Raw genomic sequence first — 23,280 nt, 5'->3', positions numbered from 1 at the left:
AGGCTTTTTCAATCTCATTTGTTTTATGGTAGTGGGTGCTGCGGCAGTGTGCATTTATCTTAGAATGTGATTTAGAGCATTCCTCAGCCTCGTATTTGCGGAACTGTGCTGTGCTTCAAAGAGAATCCATTGGCCAGAGCTGGATGTGTTCTGCCTGTGTCCTTGGGAAAATGCAGCAGCTCGGTCTGCACTGGCCCTCACAAATCCCTGCCCTTCCTGAGTTGAACTGAATTAGTCTTTGGTATGTGTCTGTTTCCTGTGCTGTCACCTCTAGCAGAGCACTCAAGAATAAAAATAAATGAAAATACTAATAAAGTAGTATGAATTTTATCCTTATCATTTCATGCAGACCTTGATGCAACGCATAATCCTTTCCATATGAAGGGTAAAAGTTAAGGAATGTCAAGTTTATCTCATTTGACATAATTTACAGTGATGTCCCTCATCTGTAGCAGAGACAGAAGCAATGTGTGGTTAGATAATGGGATCACAGACCGAAATATTAATTTGTAGCTGTGGGTCTGTGGAGAGGTTGGCTACTCTGAGTTTCTTGCAGCTTCCATGCAGCCTTTTTCTTTGTGCTCTGAAGTGTAAACTTTGAGAAGCTAAGGTAAAGGCACACAGCTTTTGCAAAGGAGTGCTCAGGTAGAAAATAACTAGATCAGTCCTATCACCCTGCAGCGTGTTGGCTGAAGTAGACAACAGCACCTCAGATAGTGCTGACAAATCTGCAAGATGTTTGTTATGCTTCCTGTGCACTGAGCTTTCAACAAGCTTTGAAATTACAGTTCCTAGGTCTATGCCAAATGTTTGCATGTGATTGACTCTTTGTAAACCACTTAAAAAAAACAAACAAAAAAATATTTAGGGGTGAAAGAACAAATGCCTACAACCCATTTCCTCCATCATCTTCGTTAACAGCAAATTCCTTTTTATTAAATTGGAAATGATAATAGTGGAAGAAAGAAAACCAGCAGTGAGTTACTGGCTTGCAATTTGAAAGCATTACTACTGAGAACAGCTTCGTATGCATTCCTTCCCCGCTGTATTTCCTGTTCTCACGGAAGTACATGGTAGAATTGTACAGAATTAAAATGTATTTTTATATTTTTTTGTTCTAAACCTTTCTATCTCCCGTTGCTCTTCACTGTAGTATTGGTGGATGTAGCTTAAACCTTTCGCAAACTCTTGCTCTATTCCGATGATGTTTTAATCATCCCTTCCTGATTTACCTGATTTTGATTTGCATCTTTGAACTTAAATAGTTGATTTCCAGCCTGTATTTTGTAACTATTAAACATGCAGGTTTTGCATTGCCTAAAGGAGGTACTGTAAGAATTTGATAAACATTTTTGGTACATTTTGGGTTGCATTACTGCCCAGGGTCTTTGCTATTTTTCACACGTTAATGCCAGTACTGTTACATCAGTTAGACAGCGGGCTTGCTGTTCTGACAATCTGCTGGTTTTCTACAGGCAGAAATTTGCCTGCTAATCAATACTCAGCATAAGGGAAAGGACAAACCCTAGCTGAATTCAAAGCTTGTTTAGCTTTTCCATATGGTAATTACAGCTCTGTGTGGCCTCTTCTGTCAAAAACAGTTTCTGCAGAGGTAAAAAGGTTGAAGTGGTTTGAGCAGCAGTGTAAGTTAGTTCCCAGAAGTCTTCTGCCCCCTCTCCTGGACTGCCTCAATAAGGATTATCAACGAGCTGAGTCTCAGTGTGGTTTTAATGCTCCTCGCAACTGTCTACTTAAATAACTCATTTGAAAATATTTGTGGGTAGGGCATAAGAGCAGCTTATCTTTTTGTATTGTGCTTTCTGGTCCATATTTATTCTCTATGTGGAGAGGTAGAAGGCATCTTTTGAGAGAACTCTTGTTCATCTTCTAATAGATAAAAACATTTGATACAAAAAAAATGAGAATGTTTTTACAGTTTGTTAGCTGTGTTGTCTAGAAATGCTTTTTCTTGTAAAGATAAATGGGAATGACAATTATATAGATTAACATTTAATCTTTCGTAGATGCATAAAGAAATAAATCATGTTTCTTTTGTTGAAAACAAGCTTAGTAACTTGGTCTGTAAAACTTCCAAGCTATCAAGCTGTCTTGTGCAATGGCTGAAGTGAACTGGTAGCAAGACCCAGAGAAAGGAGCTGTCTCATTAAGTGTCTGCTAATTTCTGAAACAGTTTCATCTTATGAAATGTGACAAATATCCTTACCCTTTAATTCTCTCTTTGTCTGCCTGTGAAACTCATAGCAATGGAATGTCTCTGTTGCAGTCTCTGGTTCTTAGAGGTTGCTTTTTGTTGTTGCTTTTTTGTTGCTGCTGGTGATGTGTTTTTTTTACTGTGGCAGGAAAAGAAATTAAAACCTTTGAAACAGAGTTTGGGGAAGTAAATAAGTGGGAATGAGGCATTGGTTTTCTAATATTTTTAAAACATTTGTTTTTCTTAAAATCTATCTCTAGACTGAAAAAAAATAATAATATTTTGCTTTGTCGTACTTTCCAATCTCTACTTTTTTTTTCTTGGTAGAAGAAGATCTTAAAGAGCATAACTCAACTGCCATCCTTGGAGAAGCCCAGATACTCAAAGCAGAAACTCCTGATGGCAAAAGCAGCGACCCCCATTCTGCAGAGGAAGGCCAGAGACCAGTCTCTCTTGCATTCTCACAGTCATCTGGATCAACAAGCAGGTTAGTGAGGAAGAGTTCATTCCTGCTGGTTTGTACTCAATTAATTCAAATATGGAAAAACTTTGTTATTGATGTTGGGCCCTGTATATTTATATTCTTCATCAGAGGGGTTCCTCAGCTGTGGTTACTGATTTACTCTTCTCTGTCTGCTCAGTTGCTTGAGGGATGCAGCTGAAACAGGAAACTATTTAGTGAATTCTGCATGTAACAGCCTGATAGAGGGCTGATAGTGCAAATGTTCCTTTTGGTACAGAAACAGCCAGCAAAATGTCTGTTGGATCAGGAGAATGTTTGGTGTTTCTTTTTTACTGCATCATCTTCCCTTCTGTTTAAGGATTTATTTGGAGAAGACCAAAAATTGATATAACTGAAGTCTTAATAGCTCTTTGAGCTGAACAGTGCTGTGAGAAATAGAATTGAAATGACCCACTACTGGGAGTCACTGGAAGAACATCACTGATCTTGAAGTCCTAGCATCCATTCACTTTCTTCATGTGTTTAATTTTGCTTACTGAAGTTTGCTTTATTCAAACAGGAAATGAAGGATCAAGAAATGCTTTATAAGCAATGTAAGGTTTTGTGGTTTTGGTAGCTCAGTGCTGATTTTATAGAAAAGACACTCAGCTGTTACTGCTGATAAGGTGTATGTAGGTTTTGAAGATAGACTTCATATCTGTTGAAGATATTTACTTCATAATTTGCTATCTAATACTTTACCAGTTGTCAGTGATGATTGTGATCAGTGCTTAAACAACCATTTGCAATACCTGGTGCTGTGATCCCAGTTTCTGGAGGAAAAGGGAAGAAATCACAGAAAAGAAATCTAGGATAACTGTTCTTTTGGTATGTGTCTAAAAGCAAGAGAGCTGTCGCCATTCCCTATGAAAGTGATCTCACTATCATACTGATAACAGAAGGGAGAGGAGGAGGCACCCTTTTCAGGTCTGCATTATTAGGAGGAGAAAGGTTGCTTATGTTTGGAAGTGGGAGATATTGAGAGGAAGTAGCTGAGGGTGAGGTAGCAGATTGACAGCTGAGCTAGGAGTAACATTTTCTCAATTTCCCATATATTACACCCATAGCATGCGCCTCTGCCTCCTTGTTCTGCAAATATGAAGAAGAATACAGTGGGTTGCTTCATCAGTGTTTATTCAAATAACAGTTTAGTTGTTGAAAGATTTAAAAGAAGCATTTTTTTAATTCATTTTGATTCACAAAGTGCTTTTAAAAGTCAGCAAGGGGACTAACGTTGCCTTTCAGCAAGGTAAATGTTAAAGAAAATGTGAATGAAAGCCTAGGAAGATACTGGGGGGAAAAAAACAAACAACTTGGTGATTACACCAGCTGTGTGTGAAGCAGCATGCTGGGCACTGGGCCCTTCACTTAGGGGGCAGAAGCTGGCCGTGATGCTTCGTTCCAGTGGCTGGTTTTACACGCTGAAACCTCAACTTCCCAATTTGCAGCTTGGGCTGTGGCTGTTCTGCTGCTGCCAGATGCCTCTGGGGGGGCGTGATGTGGCCGGAGCCTCACGTTTGGTCTGTGTGGTGGTGGTGGCCGGGAACCCAGGCAGAAGCTCTCCTGCAGGGCTCGTGCAAGGCCAGCTCCTGCAGGTTTGCACTGGATGTCACATTTGACAGGTGAACAGATGATAGATGGAGCTGCCTCATCTGCACTGTGCTGCTGGTACAGCTGCCCCAGAGTGCTGATTGTTGTTTCGGTTCCATAAAATAGCCGCCCTTAGCTTGTTTTTCATCCAAAATCTGAGTGAGATGTTCCTGTCCTTCACTGCTTTACTCAATTTATTTTTTTGAATGCAAGCCAACCTTTTGGCATGAAGGACCTTGGAAAATCTGGAATTTTAATCTGACAGAGTGAGAGAGTTTTTCTTTTATTAGCTCATCCAAGGAGTCATTAAATCTGTTTCACTGCCAGTTTGGTGTATGAAGGACATCCTGAATGACCTTCCCTGCGGCCTTTGACATTACGGTTAAGTTCTTGTTCTTCACCTTTCTCTGTTGGCAGACGTATTTTTATTATCCTAAAGTCTGGATGAAAGAGTGTCTAAGAGACTGTAGGAAAGCTTGCTAAAGGATATTAGCATGTAGCAGCTACTAATGGTTTGAACATACTTTCATGAAACAAGTTGGCAGACTTCCTTGGAAAGTGCATTTGTTTGCGTTATGTCTGGCTCGGGACAAGGTTGTTTATTCCTTCTTTTTATGTATTCACTCTTTCCAAGTGAAGTATTTCCATAGATTTCTTGAACCAAACACAGGATCTCACAGTTGTAAAGACTGGTGGGGATGCATCACAGATATTTGGACCTTCTTTAAAAAACTAAACCAAACAAAAACCAAACCAACCAACCAACCAAACAAAACAAACCCAAAAACATGCTTAATAGCTCCCTGTGGCTTTCTCTTAAATTCAGCTCCTGTGGAACAGGACCAGAATTACCAGAGTCTGCACAGAATTGTTTTTTCACAATCTCTGTGGGATTTTTTCTTTGCTTTCCTACTTTGTACGTATCCCCTAGTTTGTATGAGTGGTGCATTTTTATTTATTTTTATTTCAATTTAGGGCAGTTTGCTTAACCTTAAAAGCTAGCTACTGCACCGCTCAAGAAGTTCACCAAAGAAGTTCAGAAGTTTTCAGAAGTTTTTTTCCTATTATATTCTGTATTTTTGTCACTCTCTGGCTGCCATGGGGTTAATGCTTTAAGTTTAATGAAAATAAATGGAGCACAGATTTAAAAAAAAAAAAAAAAAAAGAAAAAAAAATGAATGGTTTAGATTTGGGGGGTGTTCAGTACCATTGTGCTATTGTACCAAGAAATGGTTTTCTGAGGCTTACATTTTATTTCTGATAATAAGAGGATATCCTTTGACAAGGGTGAACTTTTTTCACATTGAAATGTCAAAACTTGAAATATATTTGGAAGTCCAAATCTGTGTGCTGCACTTTTATGGAGAGAGCACTTCTAAACGGAGGGCTGATACTATGATGGATTAAAAGAAAATTAGGATTTTGGGTGGTGTATAGAACGAAACAGAACAGCCTTAAATCAGAGAGCTGACAGGCTTGTTTTATGAGACATGCTGCAAGTAAATTAATGATTCTTGTATTCAGTTGTTTATAAGAACTCCTGCCTCTTTTCAATCTGATATAAATATTTGAATTTCTGCATTGTACAGCTAAGGGAGTAGTTGGTCAATATTACAAATGAATGCGTTTTATAGTAATCGCTACCATGCAGGTATTATCCAGAAGTCGTTCCTTTGACTGAGGGAATGGAAACTTTGCATCTGCTGGAAAAAAGGGACAGGCTACAGCAGCGATCCGGACAGGTTTGGTCTTGGCATAAATGGATGGTCACCGCAAATTAGCAAAATGCTCATAACAAATAAGCAGCAAAACAAAACCTTGACCTCTAGAAGATTTTTTTTAACAGCTATGAAGTTGTATATAAAGCTTTCACGGAACTTCAGTGCTCCATATAAATAGTCCCACTGCGTTCTTTTACTTTCCGGGACTGAAGCCAAGTTTTATGCAACTGTTTAAACAACAGGAGAATTGAAGAGAGGCTAGGTAGGACAATGATAAGCCAGTTAATGAGCCGTATAGAGGAAACGTTCTATTAAAAGGATTTTATAAAATTGGGATAATACTCAGTCATTAAAAATATTACTTCTCTTTAAAACTTTGGTGTTAGAAGAAAATGTCAGTTCCTGATGACTGGAGTGGAGGACTTGCAGCAGCTGACAATTCGTCTTGGTGGCCTCGTCCGAACGGTATCAACATCATACGGTGAAACACGGGGATTTGATTCCGAAGCCCAGGCTGAGCGGTGCTGTGTCTGTAGCTTGTATAAATCTCTCTGCCTTTGGGATACACAGAGCCGCTGCAGCTTCTGCCAGGCGAGATTCTTGCCCAAGCAAGGGGCCTCATTTGCAGTAAGTGTGGCTTTCTGGCACTGAGCTGAGAAGCTGCCCATCAGGATCTAAGACCTGCATTTAGCTGGTCGCTTACTCCTGGCTTTAGGCGCTTTGCAGAGCGTGAGCTTCAGCTCAGCAGCTGGAGCAGACGTACCGAGGGAGCTGTGCTTCAGCTGCCGGCAGTCGGGAGGTCCCTGCATGGCAGCACCCTCTGGAAACCTCTCGGTAGGCACCGGCTTGGCGGGGTGCTGACAGGGCAGGACAGCTGAAAAAGCTCTGTGGGTTCCTGCCCTGGCAGCTGACTCAGCCTGGCTTTAAAGAAGGCATCGTCCTGAGCCCTGGGCTGCCCATCCCTGGCACGTGAAGGCAGTACATGAAATCTGTTTTCATCGGGGGAAGAGCTGTCTTTCTCAGTTCTTGGTACAATTTTGACTTAATAAATCTTGTGCTGCTTTGGCTCAGAGAAGATGAACAGAACAATGTTAGATGGGAGCAGTTCATCTTTGATTTTTTTTGGCCTCAAATACGAGGCCATTGTGGAAGGATGATGATACTTCTCTGCTATGTTGTTAATTCATACCTTTCTTCCAAAAACTGTGAGCTATAACATATGGGCAGAGAACAGCGAGGCCTGGCAGAGTCCCGGAGAAGTCATTTCAAACAGCAAGAGCCGATGGCCTCGGGGGAAAGTCACGGCATGCGGCGTGTGTCCAGGGACATCAGGCTGTAGTCACAAGTCTGTGGCCAGACTGGTAAGAGTGATCCAGCAGATCTCTTCCCTTTCTGATGACAAAGCCTCAAAGACATGCTCTCGAGCTGCGGAGGAGGCTGTTGACAGCCAAGATAGCCTGGAAAAAGTCAAGGAAAACACTGGCACAGCGGAACCCATGGAAGGTTTTGTATAGGTGAGGACCCTCTGTGGGGAAGGAGTCCTGGGAAGGTCCAAGGCTGGCAAACCTCCAAAGACAGGGAGATGAAGCAGAGCTCGGTGGTGCCTGCAGTGTGTGATCTGAAGAGGAGGTACAGGCAAGCCAGGGAAGAGCGTGGTAAGCAGCTGCCCCGGGATGTTACACAAGACTCACGGCCCCTCCAGCAGCAAGCTAATGCTGCTTATTGCAGGCAGCCTAAACTCTTGGAAGGGGAGGTGGAAGCAGGATAGAAAGGTTGAGAAAAACTTTTCCTCGCTGCTTGTGGCTGGATATTCACCTTCAAATGACATTGGTAAATGAAAGATCCTGCAGTTCATGCTAGCATAAAAAAAAAGAAAAGGCAAAAAAAAAAAAAAAAAAAAAAGCACCGTGCACGTGCCAGAGCTAAGTACATAATGCACAGCAAGATGGACTGATTAAAGGACACTGGCTGTTCACCATGCAGCCAAGAAGGAACTTAATCTGCCATAAAATAAACAATTCAAAGAGACATTTGCTCCTTTCATTTTTAGAACGAGACATGTTATTCACACTTACGTCAGCTTTCTTCTCCCTATTTTAAGGTGGTGTGCTTATATTAAATTTTTTTAAAAGGGGGGTAGGGAGAAGAGTAAAATCCAAATGATGGTCTAGAAAGGAATAGTTTGCTTGTGGCTGTGTATAAGTGCCCAGAAGAAACTAACCTGGGGCTGGGGAAATGCTTGTGATTGGAGTCATGATCTGCACTTTTTTTCCAACCTGTAGACATGAATGAGTCTCAGAAATGAAACCTCTTCCCACCCTGTCACCATGGTTGTCAGCCTTTTAGATCTTGAGCAGTTATGTTTCTGAACGCTAATGGTTTTGCTGTGTAAATTTAATATCGATGGTCAATATTCTTTTGGGGTAAATATTCAGTATTTCAATAAATAGGTCAAAAATGGCTTTTGATTTTTTTCAAGTGTACTGCATATTTAAGAATTTTTTAATTAGCAAACCAGTTCTGTCTGCATGGGGGAAAAAAGGTGTATAATAACTTCAACTCAAAATCAAGAGATTGCTTGGGCTTTTTTAAAGAAATTGCTGTTTAGCAGACTAGATACAGAGAATTATTTCAGCGAGTGACTGCCTTGAACGTGGAATTGTTTGAAGAAATCCGGAAACAAAGGACATTTTAGCCATAGCTGAGAGGTTCATAGCCCTGCAGCTTGGTTTTGTACAGCGATGTGCGTGTATCCTCAGTCTGTCAGCACAAGAACAGTAAGAGTTGGTTCACTGGGATGCTCCGATGGCTCTTGCATCGATCGCCCGTTTTTATATACACGCACATTCTGAGGTGGCAGGTAATTCCAGTACATTTTGTGCTCAGTTTTCAAATAGTTTGGTAGGCATGAACTGTGAAATACAAACGCAAATTATGAGCTTGCATTATTGTTCTGAGTGGTAGCCAAATCTTTTCACTTTTATTGTTTTGCTGTGACAAACATAGTGATAAATGATAAGAAGAGTATATTTTTCAAGGCAAGAAAGTACATGATGTTCAGGCATCAAACCTGTTCTTTTTCTATTTTAGGGGACTAAACACACAAAAATATCCCTCTACCTCTATTTTTAATGTAACCGGAGCTTGAAGACAGGATTCAGAAGTGTAACTCATTCCTTGGGCAGCCAGTTTGTGTACCAAAAATGAGTTTTTGACAGAATTAAATTTTTAAGAGTAAAAAAACCCACTAGATTTCAAAACTTTTTCCACCCACCATTGTTTTTACAATGTGCTTTACCATGATCTTCCTTTGAGTGTCTCAAATTAGATTTAGGGATGAAATAAGAACTGCTGTGTCCCAGGGCTCCCTGGCCTTCTCCCCAAGCACTTGTACATGGGGCTGGGATTTGGGCTGCACTTGCTCCTCTTCAGGTATTGTAAGCGGTGGGATTGTTTCATCTCTGCATTAATTTTGATTGGTCCCTATATATACAGTTACTGCTTTTAATTTTAGGTGGCTTTATTTCCCAATTGAAACTGCTCTGTTGAGTAACGCTCGTAATTAGATAGATTTATTCAGCAGTTCATAAAAGTTCCTAGGGAACCACAGACAAGTTTCTAAAATTGCACACACAACTTTAAAATCCATTTTGTTTCAAAATAACGTTCTCCATATGGCACCAGAGCTTTGTGTATATTTTCGGATTTTTTTTTTCCTTTTTATCTTTATGACTAAATGTCTATGTATTAAGGGTGTCTGCTAGGCTCCGCCGGTGGTGTTTTTCCCCCATGCAGCCCCATCAGTGCTCAGCAGTTATTGCCGCAGTAACTGCTCATGGCTCATCTGGCAGATCTGGCTTCGGAGGGGGAATGGGCAGCAGGAGGAGACACATGGGTAGTGGAGGAAGAAAACCCTGCCAGCATGTAGGAGTTGCACACCATTTATCCGTTTCCTGAAAGAAAGCCGCAGGAGCACAGGGATGGTGTGTGGAGATTGAGGATTTGGGGCTGGTTTTCTTACTGTGTTTTAAACAAACGCAAACACTGTTATCTGTGTATAGAGTTATTGCACTGGGGCTGTATTTTCACAATATTTGTCTGCTGGCTTCTAGCAAATAGGATTTTTTTTTTTGAAACTTTTAAAGCAAACCCAAGAGAACTGGTGTCCAGTTGCTGTCCAGTTTCATGGTTTACACTAAAATCTCCCATTTGTGTAACATAGTTTGTCATGTAATTTCTGATACAAAGTCTAGACTGTCTGAGTTGCCATGCACCTTCTTGAAAGATTTCCAGAAAACCTTTTCCAACTTGTTGGTTGATTTCCCCAATCCTGTGATTTGACAAATATTTGGAAACTTCACAGCAGTTTGTAGCATGTAACCTGAGCACACAGTAAAAGGTATTTATAAATAAACAACCAGAATATTTTGTTCACTTAATTCAGATTTTATTGAAATACTACACTTCCTAGTGTTTTTTTTTTATTTTAATATTAAGCATGTGATGTCTGACTTCACTGAACTCATACTTGCAGTTAATTAAATATGTACAGATCTGTGCATCTGTGTGTGTTTGTGTGCATACACACACACACAAAGGTAAGAAACGATATCATGCACCATCATTGCCTGGTGCATGGATGGAAGCAACCGTGTCACGTAGTCCTCTGAGGAAATGTGTTAGCCCAGCTCCTTCGGGAGCTGACGTAAAGCCGTAGTTTCTCTAATTGGAGCAGGAAGTAAGCCAGCTACTCTTTATGATTCCAGATGGTTGTTTAGACTCTCTTCCAGTGAGTGTTGTATAACTCCTCACTACTGGAAAAGCTCTAAAAATGCATTTAAATTTTATATAGGCCTAAGTGTTTATAGCAACAAATTAACCGTAAAGACTTAACGCATTTATATGCATGATCTTACACAAGCAGTCTGAGATGACGCTTTTGTCTCTTTCTTGGTACTGCGACAGTTTGAATTCCTACAGAATGAATAGTTTTGTCTGGAGACCTTTGGTGTAGGTGCTGCTAGAATAATTCACTTGTTTTATGTTTCCTTTCAGCTCCAGTTCAGATATTTTGAGAGATCTGGAAGAGGCTGAGATTTATTCAGTGTCATCTGACAGGTGAGTAGAAATAGATGGGTGGAAAAGTCCGTAAGGCTGATTTCCAGCCTCTTCCAGTTTGTGGAATCCTATGTTTTCAACAGAAGAGGCAAATGCCACTAAAAAGTCAGGTTCATGGAGAATCTCCACAGTTATGTAGTTTGTACAGAGGATTTGAATTGCAGGAAAGTAATGTATGGATGTTCCAGGTCCCTAGCTGAAAATCATTGTTCTAAGGTGTATTTGAGTATGAGTATGTCCTTTTTTTTAAAAAAAAAAAAAAAAAATGATTTTTGTAGAAAACTGAAAGAACCCAATCTTTTATTATATTTAAAACTATATTGTTGTCAGTCTTACCTACATCTCTTTGTCAGTTGAATATCCTAGAATTGTAAGATGTATTTTGATTTACTTCTGTTTGAAGAGAGAAGAACATGTTCTTGTTTTAAAATCTTAATATCTTATTTCTCAAAAACAAAAATCCCCTTCTGTTAGTGGTAATATGTAAAATTTGGGTCTAGCTGTACAAAGAAATACTGAGAAACTGCCAAAGATTCCTGAAGTGACCCAACGAAATATATGAAGGCGAAGAGGAAGTATATGGATAGATGGGTGGTGGGGTGAGTGAAGGGATAATGAATTTTGTAGTAGTGTAGTGTTAGATCAACTGCGAAGTTTGGTAGTTTTTGTACAAAGGACCAGGAATGAAGACTGATGCAGGCTGCAGAAGTAGTACTGTTTACCCTTGCAGTTGAAGTTGGCTTGAACTGGAATCTCTCTCTGAATATCACATCCACTTCGGTACTTGATCTTAGGAGAGCAATGAGAACTGTATCACATTTAATTCTTAGTCTGCTTTTTAAAGAGTATTTATAACACAAATTTCTCTATCCACTATGTACATATGTGGTCAGTAGATCATGACATCTCTAAAAATTCATGGTTAATGACATAAGTAATATTTGAAACTCAAAACGTGTGTTTAGACATCTGATGGATATTAAGGAGCATTAATGGAAGCACTGACAAAGCCTTGATTACAGCAGTGCCAGAGGTGAATGCTGAAGTGCATCAGTGGGAAAGCAGAAAGTAATCGTTAAGGCTTTCATGCAGAGACAGGCAGCGCTTTGGGAAAGTGAGTGGTGTTTGCTGGAAGGACACTTACAAGCTTACTGCATTTTGTAGTACCTGCAAGTAGCTCACTGAAGATGGGCAGTGGAGTATAAAATACTCGGCTGTGTGTATTGTAGGTGCTAGGCGTAGTTCCCCTGGTGATGGTCACCTTGGTGGTGTCGCCATTTGTCAAGATGACAACTGGCAAAACTGTTTTCTGCAATACTGCATAATGTGCCACTGCTTAAGAGTTTGGCATTTGTTGCTCCTTGCATGGTTTAGAAAAACGGTTCGTAGTGGATGAAGAAATGGGAATATCAAATATGGAAACTGTTCCTTAATGGGGTGTTTCTACTCGGCAGAGTTGGATGTTAACATCAGTTACGATATGCACCCACAGCAAAAATCATTTGTCACTTTGATAATTTTCTTCACCCCAAAAACTTCCCAATCACTTGTTGTTTTCATTTAATTGAGTCATAATGAAGTTTGGCCAAGCTGGTAAGTGCAGACCAATGTTAAGTAAAGCAGATCTACAAATTTCATTAAAGCTGTTGTTTTTTTCTCTTCACTGCAGAATGGGATCTTGCGGGCAGCAGAGTGGTACAGTAGGCGCATGGTCAAATGAGAGCTTTGCTCTGGCAAGCTTAATATGTGAAGGCATAGGCCAGCATACCAAAGAACATTCAGATGGTTTATTTCATAAGCAGCACAGATTTTTATTCTTTTGAAGTTGAGTTGTGCCAGAAAAATAATCTCTCTTTATTTTTGTAAGAGTAAATAATTGGATATTTGCAAAACAAACGATACGGAAATTTCAGCTTCTGGCATTGTATTTTAATGTACTTTTGAACGTAAGATAATTAACATTCTGCTTTGGAAAAATGTAGGCACCAAAGCTAGAAATGGGCTGAAATTAAAACAGTAAACCTAGCCTTTCACTAAATGAGATTTCTGCTGCATTCTCTGTTCTAAATAAATTGTTCTTGCAATGGCAGCTGTACTTTGCAAACAAACAAAACAAACAAACAAACACACACAAAAATCACGCAACCACAAAAACCCACAATCCTTCTAATTCCCCCCCAAACAAACAACTGAACCCCCCAAAAAATCAAGAAGGTGTTCTTTGTAAAGTGGCAGGATCGGTAGTCTGAGCGTTGTTTGCCTTGGCTGTGTGTTACGTTCTCGTGGAGCCTTCCAGCCACTTGGCCTGCTGGCTTCGAGTTGCATTGCTGTCCTGCACCTGGAGAACAGTAACATTTGCAAAGGATGAAGATTATTGGAACTAAGATTTTTTTTTTCATGCAGAATAAAAGCCAGTGGCTAAGGGCCAACTTGAATTTCTGTATGGGAATGCCTTTTCATTAACCATTTGAAATCTCTTGCTGAGCTTGACAGGTATAGTGCGTTTGGTCTAGGTCTGTTCTCGGCTTAGGTTCATGTGCAAATTGTGTGCTGAGGAGAATACTTTCAAATAGTCCCGTATTCACAGACTTTGCAGCCTGTAATACCTGTAAATCCCAAATGACATTTGATATTAGGGGATGACCGCTGAAAATCAGAAAATGTAACTGTGTGCAGCCCCAGAGAATCTCACTTTGCAGGTAAGCACCACGTTGATGACAGGCCTGGCTGTGGAGCTTGCTGAGGCTTCTGTCATGGTAAGACCAAGGAGAGGAACCTATCAATATTTAAAATGCAAATCCTTATCATTGCTCTTAGTTTAGCATACAAAAGGACAAGCTAATATTGCTCCACAGCGTGATGTTAGAAGCAGGATTGCTTTGTTAACTGAAACAGAGGGAATTGTTTTCCTTATGTAGATGATTTGGTTTTGTCACTACTCTTAAAAATAGTATCTAGTCATGGCATGTTTGGATCTCGGTTGATGTCTGCAGCTTCAGTTTCTGAAAGAAACCTCATCTGCAAAAGTTGGTTGGACTGTAACCGTGTCTCTAGCTGTAGTGCATCTTCTCAGGTGGCGAGATGTGTTCAGACAGGGGAAGTTCTGATCCTCTGGGTGTTGTGCGTTTTTCAGTGGATACAGTGATTTCCTGAGCATCTTAATTTACTTGATAGATCTAATAAAGAAGCAATAAGCATTCAATATTCTGCACTTAAAATAAATTGTGTATTTTATGAAGCTCTTAATGAAAATTGAGACATTACATAAATTCCCTAGAGACTTCTTTGATTTCCACTAATTGTCTTATTTTGACACAAAGAGATTAGAAGGTAATACTCAAAAAATAAACCCAAGTATTATTGTATGATGTACTTGCTATGTAGTTGTGGAAGTGCACAGATGGAGCAGATTAGGGATATTTTAGTGGCGATTTGGAGCATATTTTTAGCAAAACTTCATCCCATTCCTGAAACTTATTTACGCACAATTTCAGTGTTCTGAGCTTTCAAAACTTTTTTTTCCCCTTGCTTTTCTCATTCTCTGTTCTGAAAGAAATCCACTTGCTGTGAAATAGTGCTGTAGGGACTACATATGTTCACATCACTCTATCTGATGAAATTGAGGCAGTGTTTCAGGTTCCAGTAACCTCTTGGTGACCACTTAATGAAAGTCTTACAGTTCCATGATGTGCATGTCAAGTAAGTAGAGCATGACTGCTGGCTGAACTGCAGGTTTCGGTTGGCTCTGTGGGCAGGACCAAACCTGAATGCCTAAAAACTGAAAGGTTTTGTAGTGACTTTACCATTCACAGCTCACCTATAGCTGTTCGTGAGAGCTTTTAATGAAATTCCAGAGGTGAAGCCTAGTGGGTATATTTCCTATATGACCGTGTTGCCTGGAGAAATACAAGTAAACAAATACATAAAAGGACAACCAGTCATTACTTGTTCTTTGTGCTTTGTTACAATGAAAGATCCCTGTCTACCTCAGAAATGTGCCACGGTGTTCTGAGAAACAAATTTACTTCATCCCTAAGGTAAGGATGGCAGCTTCTTCTTTTTTTTTTTTTCTTCTCTTCCCTCTCAAGTGTGGGATGCTAGAAGTGTCAGAGTTGGGGATAAATGACTGTGTAGTATCTTGTCAGGGTAGTTTTGTCCCTGACCAAGCCAACAACATTATTACAAAATGAACCAAAAAACACAGGCAGGGATCTGACTTTCCAAAGGATTAAAATCTGCACATTTCTGCAGAAGGCCAAGCACATTTGTTTTGTCTTTTTAATATTGGTGGCGCTGTGCCATGGGACAAGCAGATCAAAGCCTCAGAGTACAAAAATGTTCTTATCCTAATGAAAATGAATGTAAACCAAAGCTGGATCTATTTTAAAACCCCTTAAGAAACCAGTCTTTTGTCCTTGTACAAGGAGATGTGCTTGGTACCTGCCTCCCGCTCCCCCAGCTGCACGGATGTACCTGAGCTGGTGCCTGTTTCTCCCACGACCCACAGCTTTTACTGCTCTGTGCTGCTGGTGACAATGGTTTTGCAGAATTCTTGGTAGACAAGTGGCTTCAAGTTCAAGCTTAGAAACAGTGGAAGGTTTTAATCCTTCAGATACAAATTAAGTTCCTGATCCTAAGCAAGCATCTTTGTTCAGGTAAGTGTTAATAGCTGAGGCACAGGGAATTGAATCACATGTGACGTACTCCTGGAGACAGCTGTGTAGCTGAATACCCTGTTGGCTTCAGTGTTTTGCTGGCATCTAGGATTATACAAATGCTGAAGACTTTGCAGGTTCATGGCATGGTAAGCATTTCATTTCCATGTAAGTTAATTCCTCATCTGGTTAAATGCTATTTTTTTTTTTCTGATGTTTGCATTCAATCTCAAATTCAAAGAAAAGTAGAAAATACAAGATTTTCTTATAAAACAAGATCTGGATTTAAGTGACGTCTGTAAGGTCATCTGTAAAGTGGTTGAAGTACTTCTAAACATAGGCATGAGCACTGCTGTAAAAAAAAAAAGTATGTAAACGAAAATAAAAATCAGTTGTCTTCTTGTGTGTGTGTGTGTGTGTGTGCCAGGCACAACTGGGCCCTTGTGAGGGCTGTGTTGTGTAGTGTTGTGGAAGGCAGCAGGGAACAGCTTGGCTTGTTGTAGGGCTGCGCTCTCAAGTGCACACACAATCAGTGAAGAAAATGGAAAACAATACCGAGGGGCTCAGAGGGTAATAGTGAAGAGCAAATTAGATGAGCAATCCTATTAGAAAATAAAATTGCTTGGCTGTCTGTGCTGCCATGTTGCTTGTCAGGAATGCTCCATAACAGAGCAGGGAGGGAATTAGCTAATCAGCTCGTTTGTGATCTGGAATACTGCGTTTATTTCTGGCCAGGCAGCGAGAGATCTTGGGAAACTGCTGGGCTCTGCAGAAGGAGCAGCAAACACAGGAACTGGTGGAGGTTAGAAGCAAGTATAAAAATCTGTAATCTGGGAAAAAAATCTTGCTAGATAACTAAAAAGAACTGAAGTTGTTTAAAAAAAAATCATAGCATTTACATTTAGTCCTGCTCCTAAATGTTCTTTTGCTGTATTGATCATATATTTATATTTTAAATAAGGTATTGAATGTCAGGAATTATTTAGCAGTTTTCTGTCAAACTCTAGAGAGGGTGTTTCAAGCTAGACCTCAACAATTCGTTAGTAAATCAACGATACAGTTCTTTCCAAACTTCTCCAATGTGACAATGGTATCTGATAAGATGATCTCAAATTAAAAAAAAAAAAAAAAAGATAAGAACCTTTCCTTTTTTCACTGCCCTGTACGTGTGCATTATCTCTGCTCATATATAGCCAAAAAATGTCTTTGGGCAACTGCAGCAACTACTTCCAGGGAGGGGAGCATTGTTTAATACGCTTTTAGCTTTGTTTAATGCAATTAGGTTTTGGAAGGAAGTTCCTGAGGCTGTTCCGTGGGGCTGGTGTCCCCGGAGCAGGTGCTGTGCCGGGGCAGGAGCTAGCTGCTCGCTGCCAGATGCGGTGGGTACCAAAAGCGTGGCTGCAGTGCTCCAGCTGGCTACGGCTGTCCTAGCAAAGTGCCCCAGGATGGGAAAAGCAAACGTGCTTACTGGGTGGTGCACTGACAGCTTGCCTGCCTCAGTGCAGCTCTGCGCCCCTCATCCATTAGTGGCCAAAGCTGTGTGCTCTGCAGGGTGGCTGGCGTGTCACTGCCATGGGGTTGCTCTCCCTGCAGTGCTTCTGCGGTGTCATTCATCAGGGGCTCGGCAGTGAGCTCAGCCACACAGCTTAATGCTCCTTCGCTCTGTCCTGCGTCTGCAGGGTTGGGCGGAGAGGCCAGTGCTCCCTCACCTAGTGCTGCCGACACGGCCCGCGTGCCACACACCAGTTGGTGTGAGCCATACAGAGAGCACCGGCTCCCTTGGGTTGGTTGAACATAGCTAAATCAGAGCTTTGTTTAAAGGAAAAAAAAAAAAATGTTGGCACTCCTAAAACATCCGTGCATCACTTTATGAATACTTCCATCAGCCTGTGTGCTTTCGGTTGGCATGGGGCTGCTGCTGGCAGTGCACTGCTGTAATGAGATGTTTCAGAGGGCTCGGTCCTTGCATTTGCATTGAATTTAATTAATGGAAAACTCTGAACTATGGCAGAGAAAAAACTCATTATGTATGGCACATACATAATGAGTTTTTGCTGATACCTGATTTCACCAAGTTTTAAAACCTCAGCTGCTTCTGGGTTAAAATGAGTGATCCTTTCCTCTGAATGGGTGCAGGGGATCAAAACTGGGGAATGGAGGGGAAAGCTGAGAGGGGAGCGCTGTCGGCTTCTGTCCTGATGCATTACAGAAATCATCTGTAAGGTTTGCAGTCTCGAGGACTGGCTGGGGCTGCGCAGGGTGATACGTGTGTGTAATCCCTGCCTCCTGAGCTGTGGGTCTGCCTGCACTCCTGGCTGCACCTCGGTGCCAGGATGCCAACTGATCTTCCTGGAGGTGGGTATTGATCTCCGAGACAAGAGCTCTGTTCCCATCTCGATGCTGAACTGAGCTGTGAAATGCAAGTTGTTCCTGCTCCGCTGTGCTAGCATGTGTCTGGCTGCAGTCAGCAGGGACACAGACTTTGGCGTTTGACAGTTTCCATTGTTATTTCCAGTTGTGAATGTACTCATCCTAGCAAATGGTTTAAAAAATAAATAAGATTGTGTTTACAAGGAATGTTTAATTAGTAATAGCTATTGATGGACGAGAGGTATCTTTCATGTCAACACCACACGGAGTTTCAAGCTCTGAGGCTGGCTGATGGAAATTTGCTGCTTAATTTAAATATGGCTAGTTTTTATTGTTTAAATTAACTCTGTGACTAAAAAGAAAACACTTCTTTGAGTTTCCAGTGGAAAATTCTTTGTCCATAATGAGAAGAACCTCTGGCGAGGGGAGCCTGTTTAAAGATGGGAGTCCTTCAGGCTTTCCTTGTTGGGGAGCCATCGCCATCCCACTCGTCCTTTCCCTCGGTGGCTGTGTTTCAGGTAGATCTTACTGATACAACAACCTCATGGCTTCACCAGAGGCTCTTCTCTTTTATGGATAAAGCACTTGCAACGTTGCTGCTGCTCTGTCCTGCTCCAGTGCGGGCTGGTGATGGAGGAGAGGTGAGGAGTGCTCTGTGCATCCTGTCCTGCTGCTGGCGGGTCACGTCACTGCACCCAGTGCCCGTGGACATGGGGCAAAACAGTGCCAGGAGAGTGTTCAGGGGACTGGAGAGTGCGTGGGTGCTGTCATCCTCGAACAGAGTGGTATTTGTGTTCATCACACGCAGTAACAGCCCCGGGTTGTGTGTGCCTACGTGCTGCTTGCAGTGCTTTAACACAGCCTTCAGTACCTGCCATGCTTAGAGCATCTCAACACCAAAACCTTTATTTTTTTTTTTTCTTTCAGCAGCCGTCTTCTGGATTTGAGAGTTAACAAAAGGAAGTCGTGTCAGCCCAGACTGCCAGGAAAAGATCAGCTGCTTCCCAAGAGTAAGCGGAAGAAGAGCTAGTGTTGCAGGGCTGCGGAGCTCAACAGTGCAGAAGAATTAAGACTGAGAAATAAACCTTATTTTTTTCCTGTTTCCAGTGTATCTAGGTACTTAATAGTAAGCACTGAGTTTTTGCATAACTGCCATTCAAACTGCCTTAAAATAACCAGACGAGCGCGCTGACATTTTTTGTTAGCAGCACTGTGTGCAATTTAACTTCAGCCCTGGGATAACGTCCTGGGCTCCTGCTACAGACGCTCGGTGAGCTCTCCGCAGCCAGAGGAGAGGATCTGTGCTTGGCTCTGTTCCTGCTCGCGTTGAGCAGCGGCTTGCTCTGCCCTGCTGCAGGTACCTGCGGGGCAGCGCCTCGCTCGGGGTCGCCATGTGCTGGTGCTGCTGTGTTCCAGCGTGGACAGGAGGGACACGCGGGGGGACAGTCCCCAGCTCTGCCCCAGAGTGGGTACTTTGAGGCTCTGGCTGCACATGACTGTATGAAAATCCTTGCTCTCTTAAAATAAGAGGGCATGTCGGAGGAGTAATAGATTTTTTTTGATTTGGTATAATTTGATTTTTGTAAGTGGAATAAACTGGTAACTCAAACCATTTCTGTTCTACAGGAATACGCAGGTTTTGAATATGCCCTTGTAAATATGTTCATTCGTAAATGCCATTATTTCAGTTCAGTGTCCTTATATTTGATACCTGTCAATTTCTTCCAAGTATTCTAGCTTTAGAATAAATATTAGCCTTAAAAGGTGTTACTTTTCTTAGAAGATGATAGAGCTTTGTAATGAAATAAAGCAATACGAATTAAAGTCAACCTGAACAGCAGAGCAGGTTCTTGACGACTTTGCATGGTTTGTATTCTGCTTACAAGCTGTAGTTTTAAAAATGGTGTTACTGAACTCTAAAGCTTTGGTGGTAGCCTTTCATCATGAGCTTTGTAGAGAAAGCACTAAATCTGTGTAAGATTGAGGTTCGTGTCTTTGGACTTCAGACTATGGCTGCAATTGGGACTATGCATTTTGCTTTCAGAAATATTCTTCCCCAGGCTGTGAAGCAGGCATATTGTTGTTTATACCTTCTGTGTTCTTTGATGCTGTAATTCACTGTCATACACAAAATAGCCTCAGAAAGCTCAGTAATACTAGAACATAAAACATGAGATTGGCTTTAAGGAGGGATGTGAATACACCCCTAACACGGTGTACAGAGCTGTGCTTTTTGGCCTTATGTTTGCTCAGTGCACACCAGCTGTGGCTGTGTGCAGCTCTGAATCTGAGGCGATGTAAGTGCGGTGCAGTTTGGGACGAGTCACAAAAACCTCCTGTGTGTTAACACAGGTGCAGGAGCAGGCGTTTGGGATACTGAATCTCCTTCTTGGTTTTAAATCCCAATCACACATTCAGACAGCGTGGGCTGTAAGGCTGAGAGCCCTTAATGATGCTTATTCATTATGGGATGGCCATCTTGCTGAGGTCAGCCTGAAAATTGTAGTCTTGCTGCTGTGTGCAGCACGAGGTCCTTAGCTCTGCTGAATCAGCAGGGAAAATGAAGGTCCTGCAGTCCTTAGCTGAGGGGAGCTTTCCTTTTCAATAACTGTACTTGTATCAATAGCAGATACTTCATGTTTTGCTTTGAAACCACATGCCACTTGTAGAGTTAAATCTGAAGTTTAATGGCAATAAATACTGATGTGAGATGAAAACGTATTTCCATGTCCAGTAAGGATAAATACTCTAATTCATTAAGTGCTAGAAAGTACTTAGAAAATCGATACAGAAAGCGGATAAGCCATGTAAGTACACGCAGTTGCCTTTTCATTGCTGATAGGGAGCACTGTGAGGCCTTGGGAGCTTTCCCCTGGGGTGGCCAGGGGCTGGCAAGAGATGGCCCAACTGGTTGTAACTGGGACAGAAAAAGGTGAGAAACTGGATAGGCCAGGAGCGAGCTGTGTCAACCCAATGGAAAGAAATTTGAAAGGAAAAGGGAACTGCCGTCCCAGGTTGTGTTAAAAACTATGGAATGATGCACAAACTGCCCCGTACAGGTGAGGCATGTTGCTGCTGGTCACAGTGTCCCCCACGTGGTGTGAGGTCCTGGTCCCCGGCCCTTCACTTCTGCCGTCGGGGCCAAGCAGGCAGCATTTGGGTCTCAGCCAGCTGCTGCGAGTCCCGGCTGCAAGGCGGTGAGCTGGGGATCTGCTCCTTCTGCTGATCTCCTAATTTCCCTAAGCAAAGTACAAACATACACAAGAATGGCAGAGCTGCAAGCGGTGCCCTCCTTTAGGGGAGAAGGTCCAAGTGAGCGGGTTCTGATCTCGGGGGGATTTTTCCCCCCTCGTTACTGCTCTGTCCGCTCCCTCAGAGGCAGAGCTGGGTTGGCACCCTGGGCTACCCTCAAACAGGGCTGCTGCTGCCGCAGCCCTCCAGCTCTGGGCACTTGGTCCCGTTGGTTAAATCATCGCAGCGATACGTTTAGGTGAATTCAGACAACTTCTCATCCCAGCTGCCAGTTGGTGGGAAGTGTTTACTCTTCCCCTTAATCCCCCGCCATCAGACATACTTTATGGAAAGCGTAATTTTGGAAGATTGCATTGTTTGCTAAGCTCAGCCCGGTTTGGGGCGCAGCGGGACGAGCTGCTGCTGAGTACATCGTGTTCCAAGCAGAAGCTCTCGGGAGCTCCCTCGCCCGTCCATCGCAGACGCCTCTGACTCACGTGAACCCCGCGAGGTCTCAGCCGACAGCTCACAATGCTTGGAGCTGGCATTTCTTCCTAGCAGCGTGGCTGGGCTCCTCCAACAGAAAACTCCCCCTTGGATGGGTGCTGCACCTCGGTGCCAAAGGCTGGGGTGGGCAAGGTCCTGAGGTCCCTGCAGGTGGGGGCTCGGCTGCAGCTCCGCACCGCGCCGGGGCTTCGGGGCTGCTCACTGCACGTGCTTCAAGGGATCCCACCCCAAATCTCTTTTTTAGGGTGTCTCCATGTGCAGGATGTGGGCTTGAGTCATCATGGAAAATCTCCGTGTCCTTCACGGTGCCCCAGTTCGATCACTGATCGTTTGAAAGCTGCAGCTCCCAACAGTTAGTAGCGTGTCAGCTGCAAAGCTGCTAATGGGAAAACTGCACAAAATTGTGTGAAGGCAGATACATGGAGAAAGCTAGGCTGCAAGGCAAAGCATTGTCAGGAAGGTTTTAAGAAGGGAAATCAAATTTTCAGACCATAGGAAGAAAGAGGTAGTTCAGGCAAGTTTGCTGTTGCATAACTACCAGGGCCTCTGCCTCCAGCGCGGCGCGCTCGGTTCGCTGTAAGCACAATAAAGCTGTCATTTCTACCCGAGTAACGCTATGTGTGTGCACATATGAGCACGATACCCAAAAAGGCCCCGAGGAGCCTTCTCTTTGGAGCTGGAGTGTGAGATTAAATGAGCTCCTAACTGACAATTGTTTTCCTAATTTTACCTTATGATTTCTATTTGCTGCCAACCGTGTTTGCGTGCATGCTGGCTTTGGATGAACATCTGTGCAAAGCTCGTTTGCTCCATAATTGTAAATCATTTGTGCAGCTCTTCATTAAACCAGATGCAGAATTTGAGGCTTTTGCCTGGGTTTTTGGGTTGAACTGGAATTTTGTGTTCGCACACACAGATACGGCTGTGATGAGCTGAGCTCCTGACAGTGTCGGGTGCCTTACTCAGGAGGCCTTCGTTTCTGCAGGCAGCAAAAGAGAACTTTGAGATGCAAGTTAATAAAATATTGTGGGGTTCAATACTTACTCTCTTTTGGTGATACAAGGTTAAATATATATCCTCAATAAACAAAATGTGCTTGTTTAAACTAGTAATTTAACAAGGAATTTAGAAATTGGAGTGGCTGGAAGCCTTTTTGCATCGTCCTTCCTGCAGGAGAGTCCTGCAGTAGGAAACCCTGTGTGCCCGTGTGCGTGCAGGGCTGGGGCAGGAGGCCCATCACAGCGCCGGGCTGTGCCCACCGGCTGTGTGAAGAGGCTGGGAAGAGGCTGCGTGAGCCAGAAGGAAATGCACGAGGCGGTGCGTATTTTCCTAGGGATATATTTAAGCTTGAAGATGGAAACAAGCTTCAGAAAC

The 23,280-nt window shown here is 42.4% G+C and overlaps 1 protein-coding gene across 1 annotated transcript in view; it reads left to right on the top strand.

Moving 5' to 3' along the window:
* The window catches only part of RAD18 (RAD18 E3 ubiquitin protein ligase), a 43,535-nt gene extending 23,543 nt beyond the window's left edge, over positions 1-19,992 (top strand). The window contains exons 11-13 of the mRNA XM_032194483.1: positions 2,540-2,699; positions 11,081-11,143; positions 19,096-19,992. Coding sequence (XP_032050374.1) covers positions 2,540-2,699; positions 11,081-11,143; positions 19,096-19,198 — 326 coding nt within the window. The 3' untranslated portion in view covers positions 19,199-19,992. The remainder of the gene's footprint in view (positions 1-2,539; positions 2,700-11,080; positions 11,144-19,095) is intronic.
* Positions 19,993-23,280: the final 3,288 nt, after the last annotated feature.

The sequence above is a fragment of the Aythya fuligula genome, chromosome 10, assembly GCF_009819795.1.
Source record: "Aythya fuligula isolate bAytFul2 chromosome 10, bAytFul2.pri, whole genome shotgun sequence".
Lineage (NCBI taxonomy): Eukaryota > Metazoa > Chordata > Aves > Anseriformes > Anatidae > Aythya > Aythya fuligula.
The sequence above is the reverse complement of the archived record's forward strand: the minus strand, read 5'-3'. Positions and strand labels throughout refer to the sequence as shown.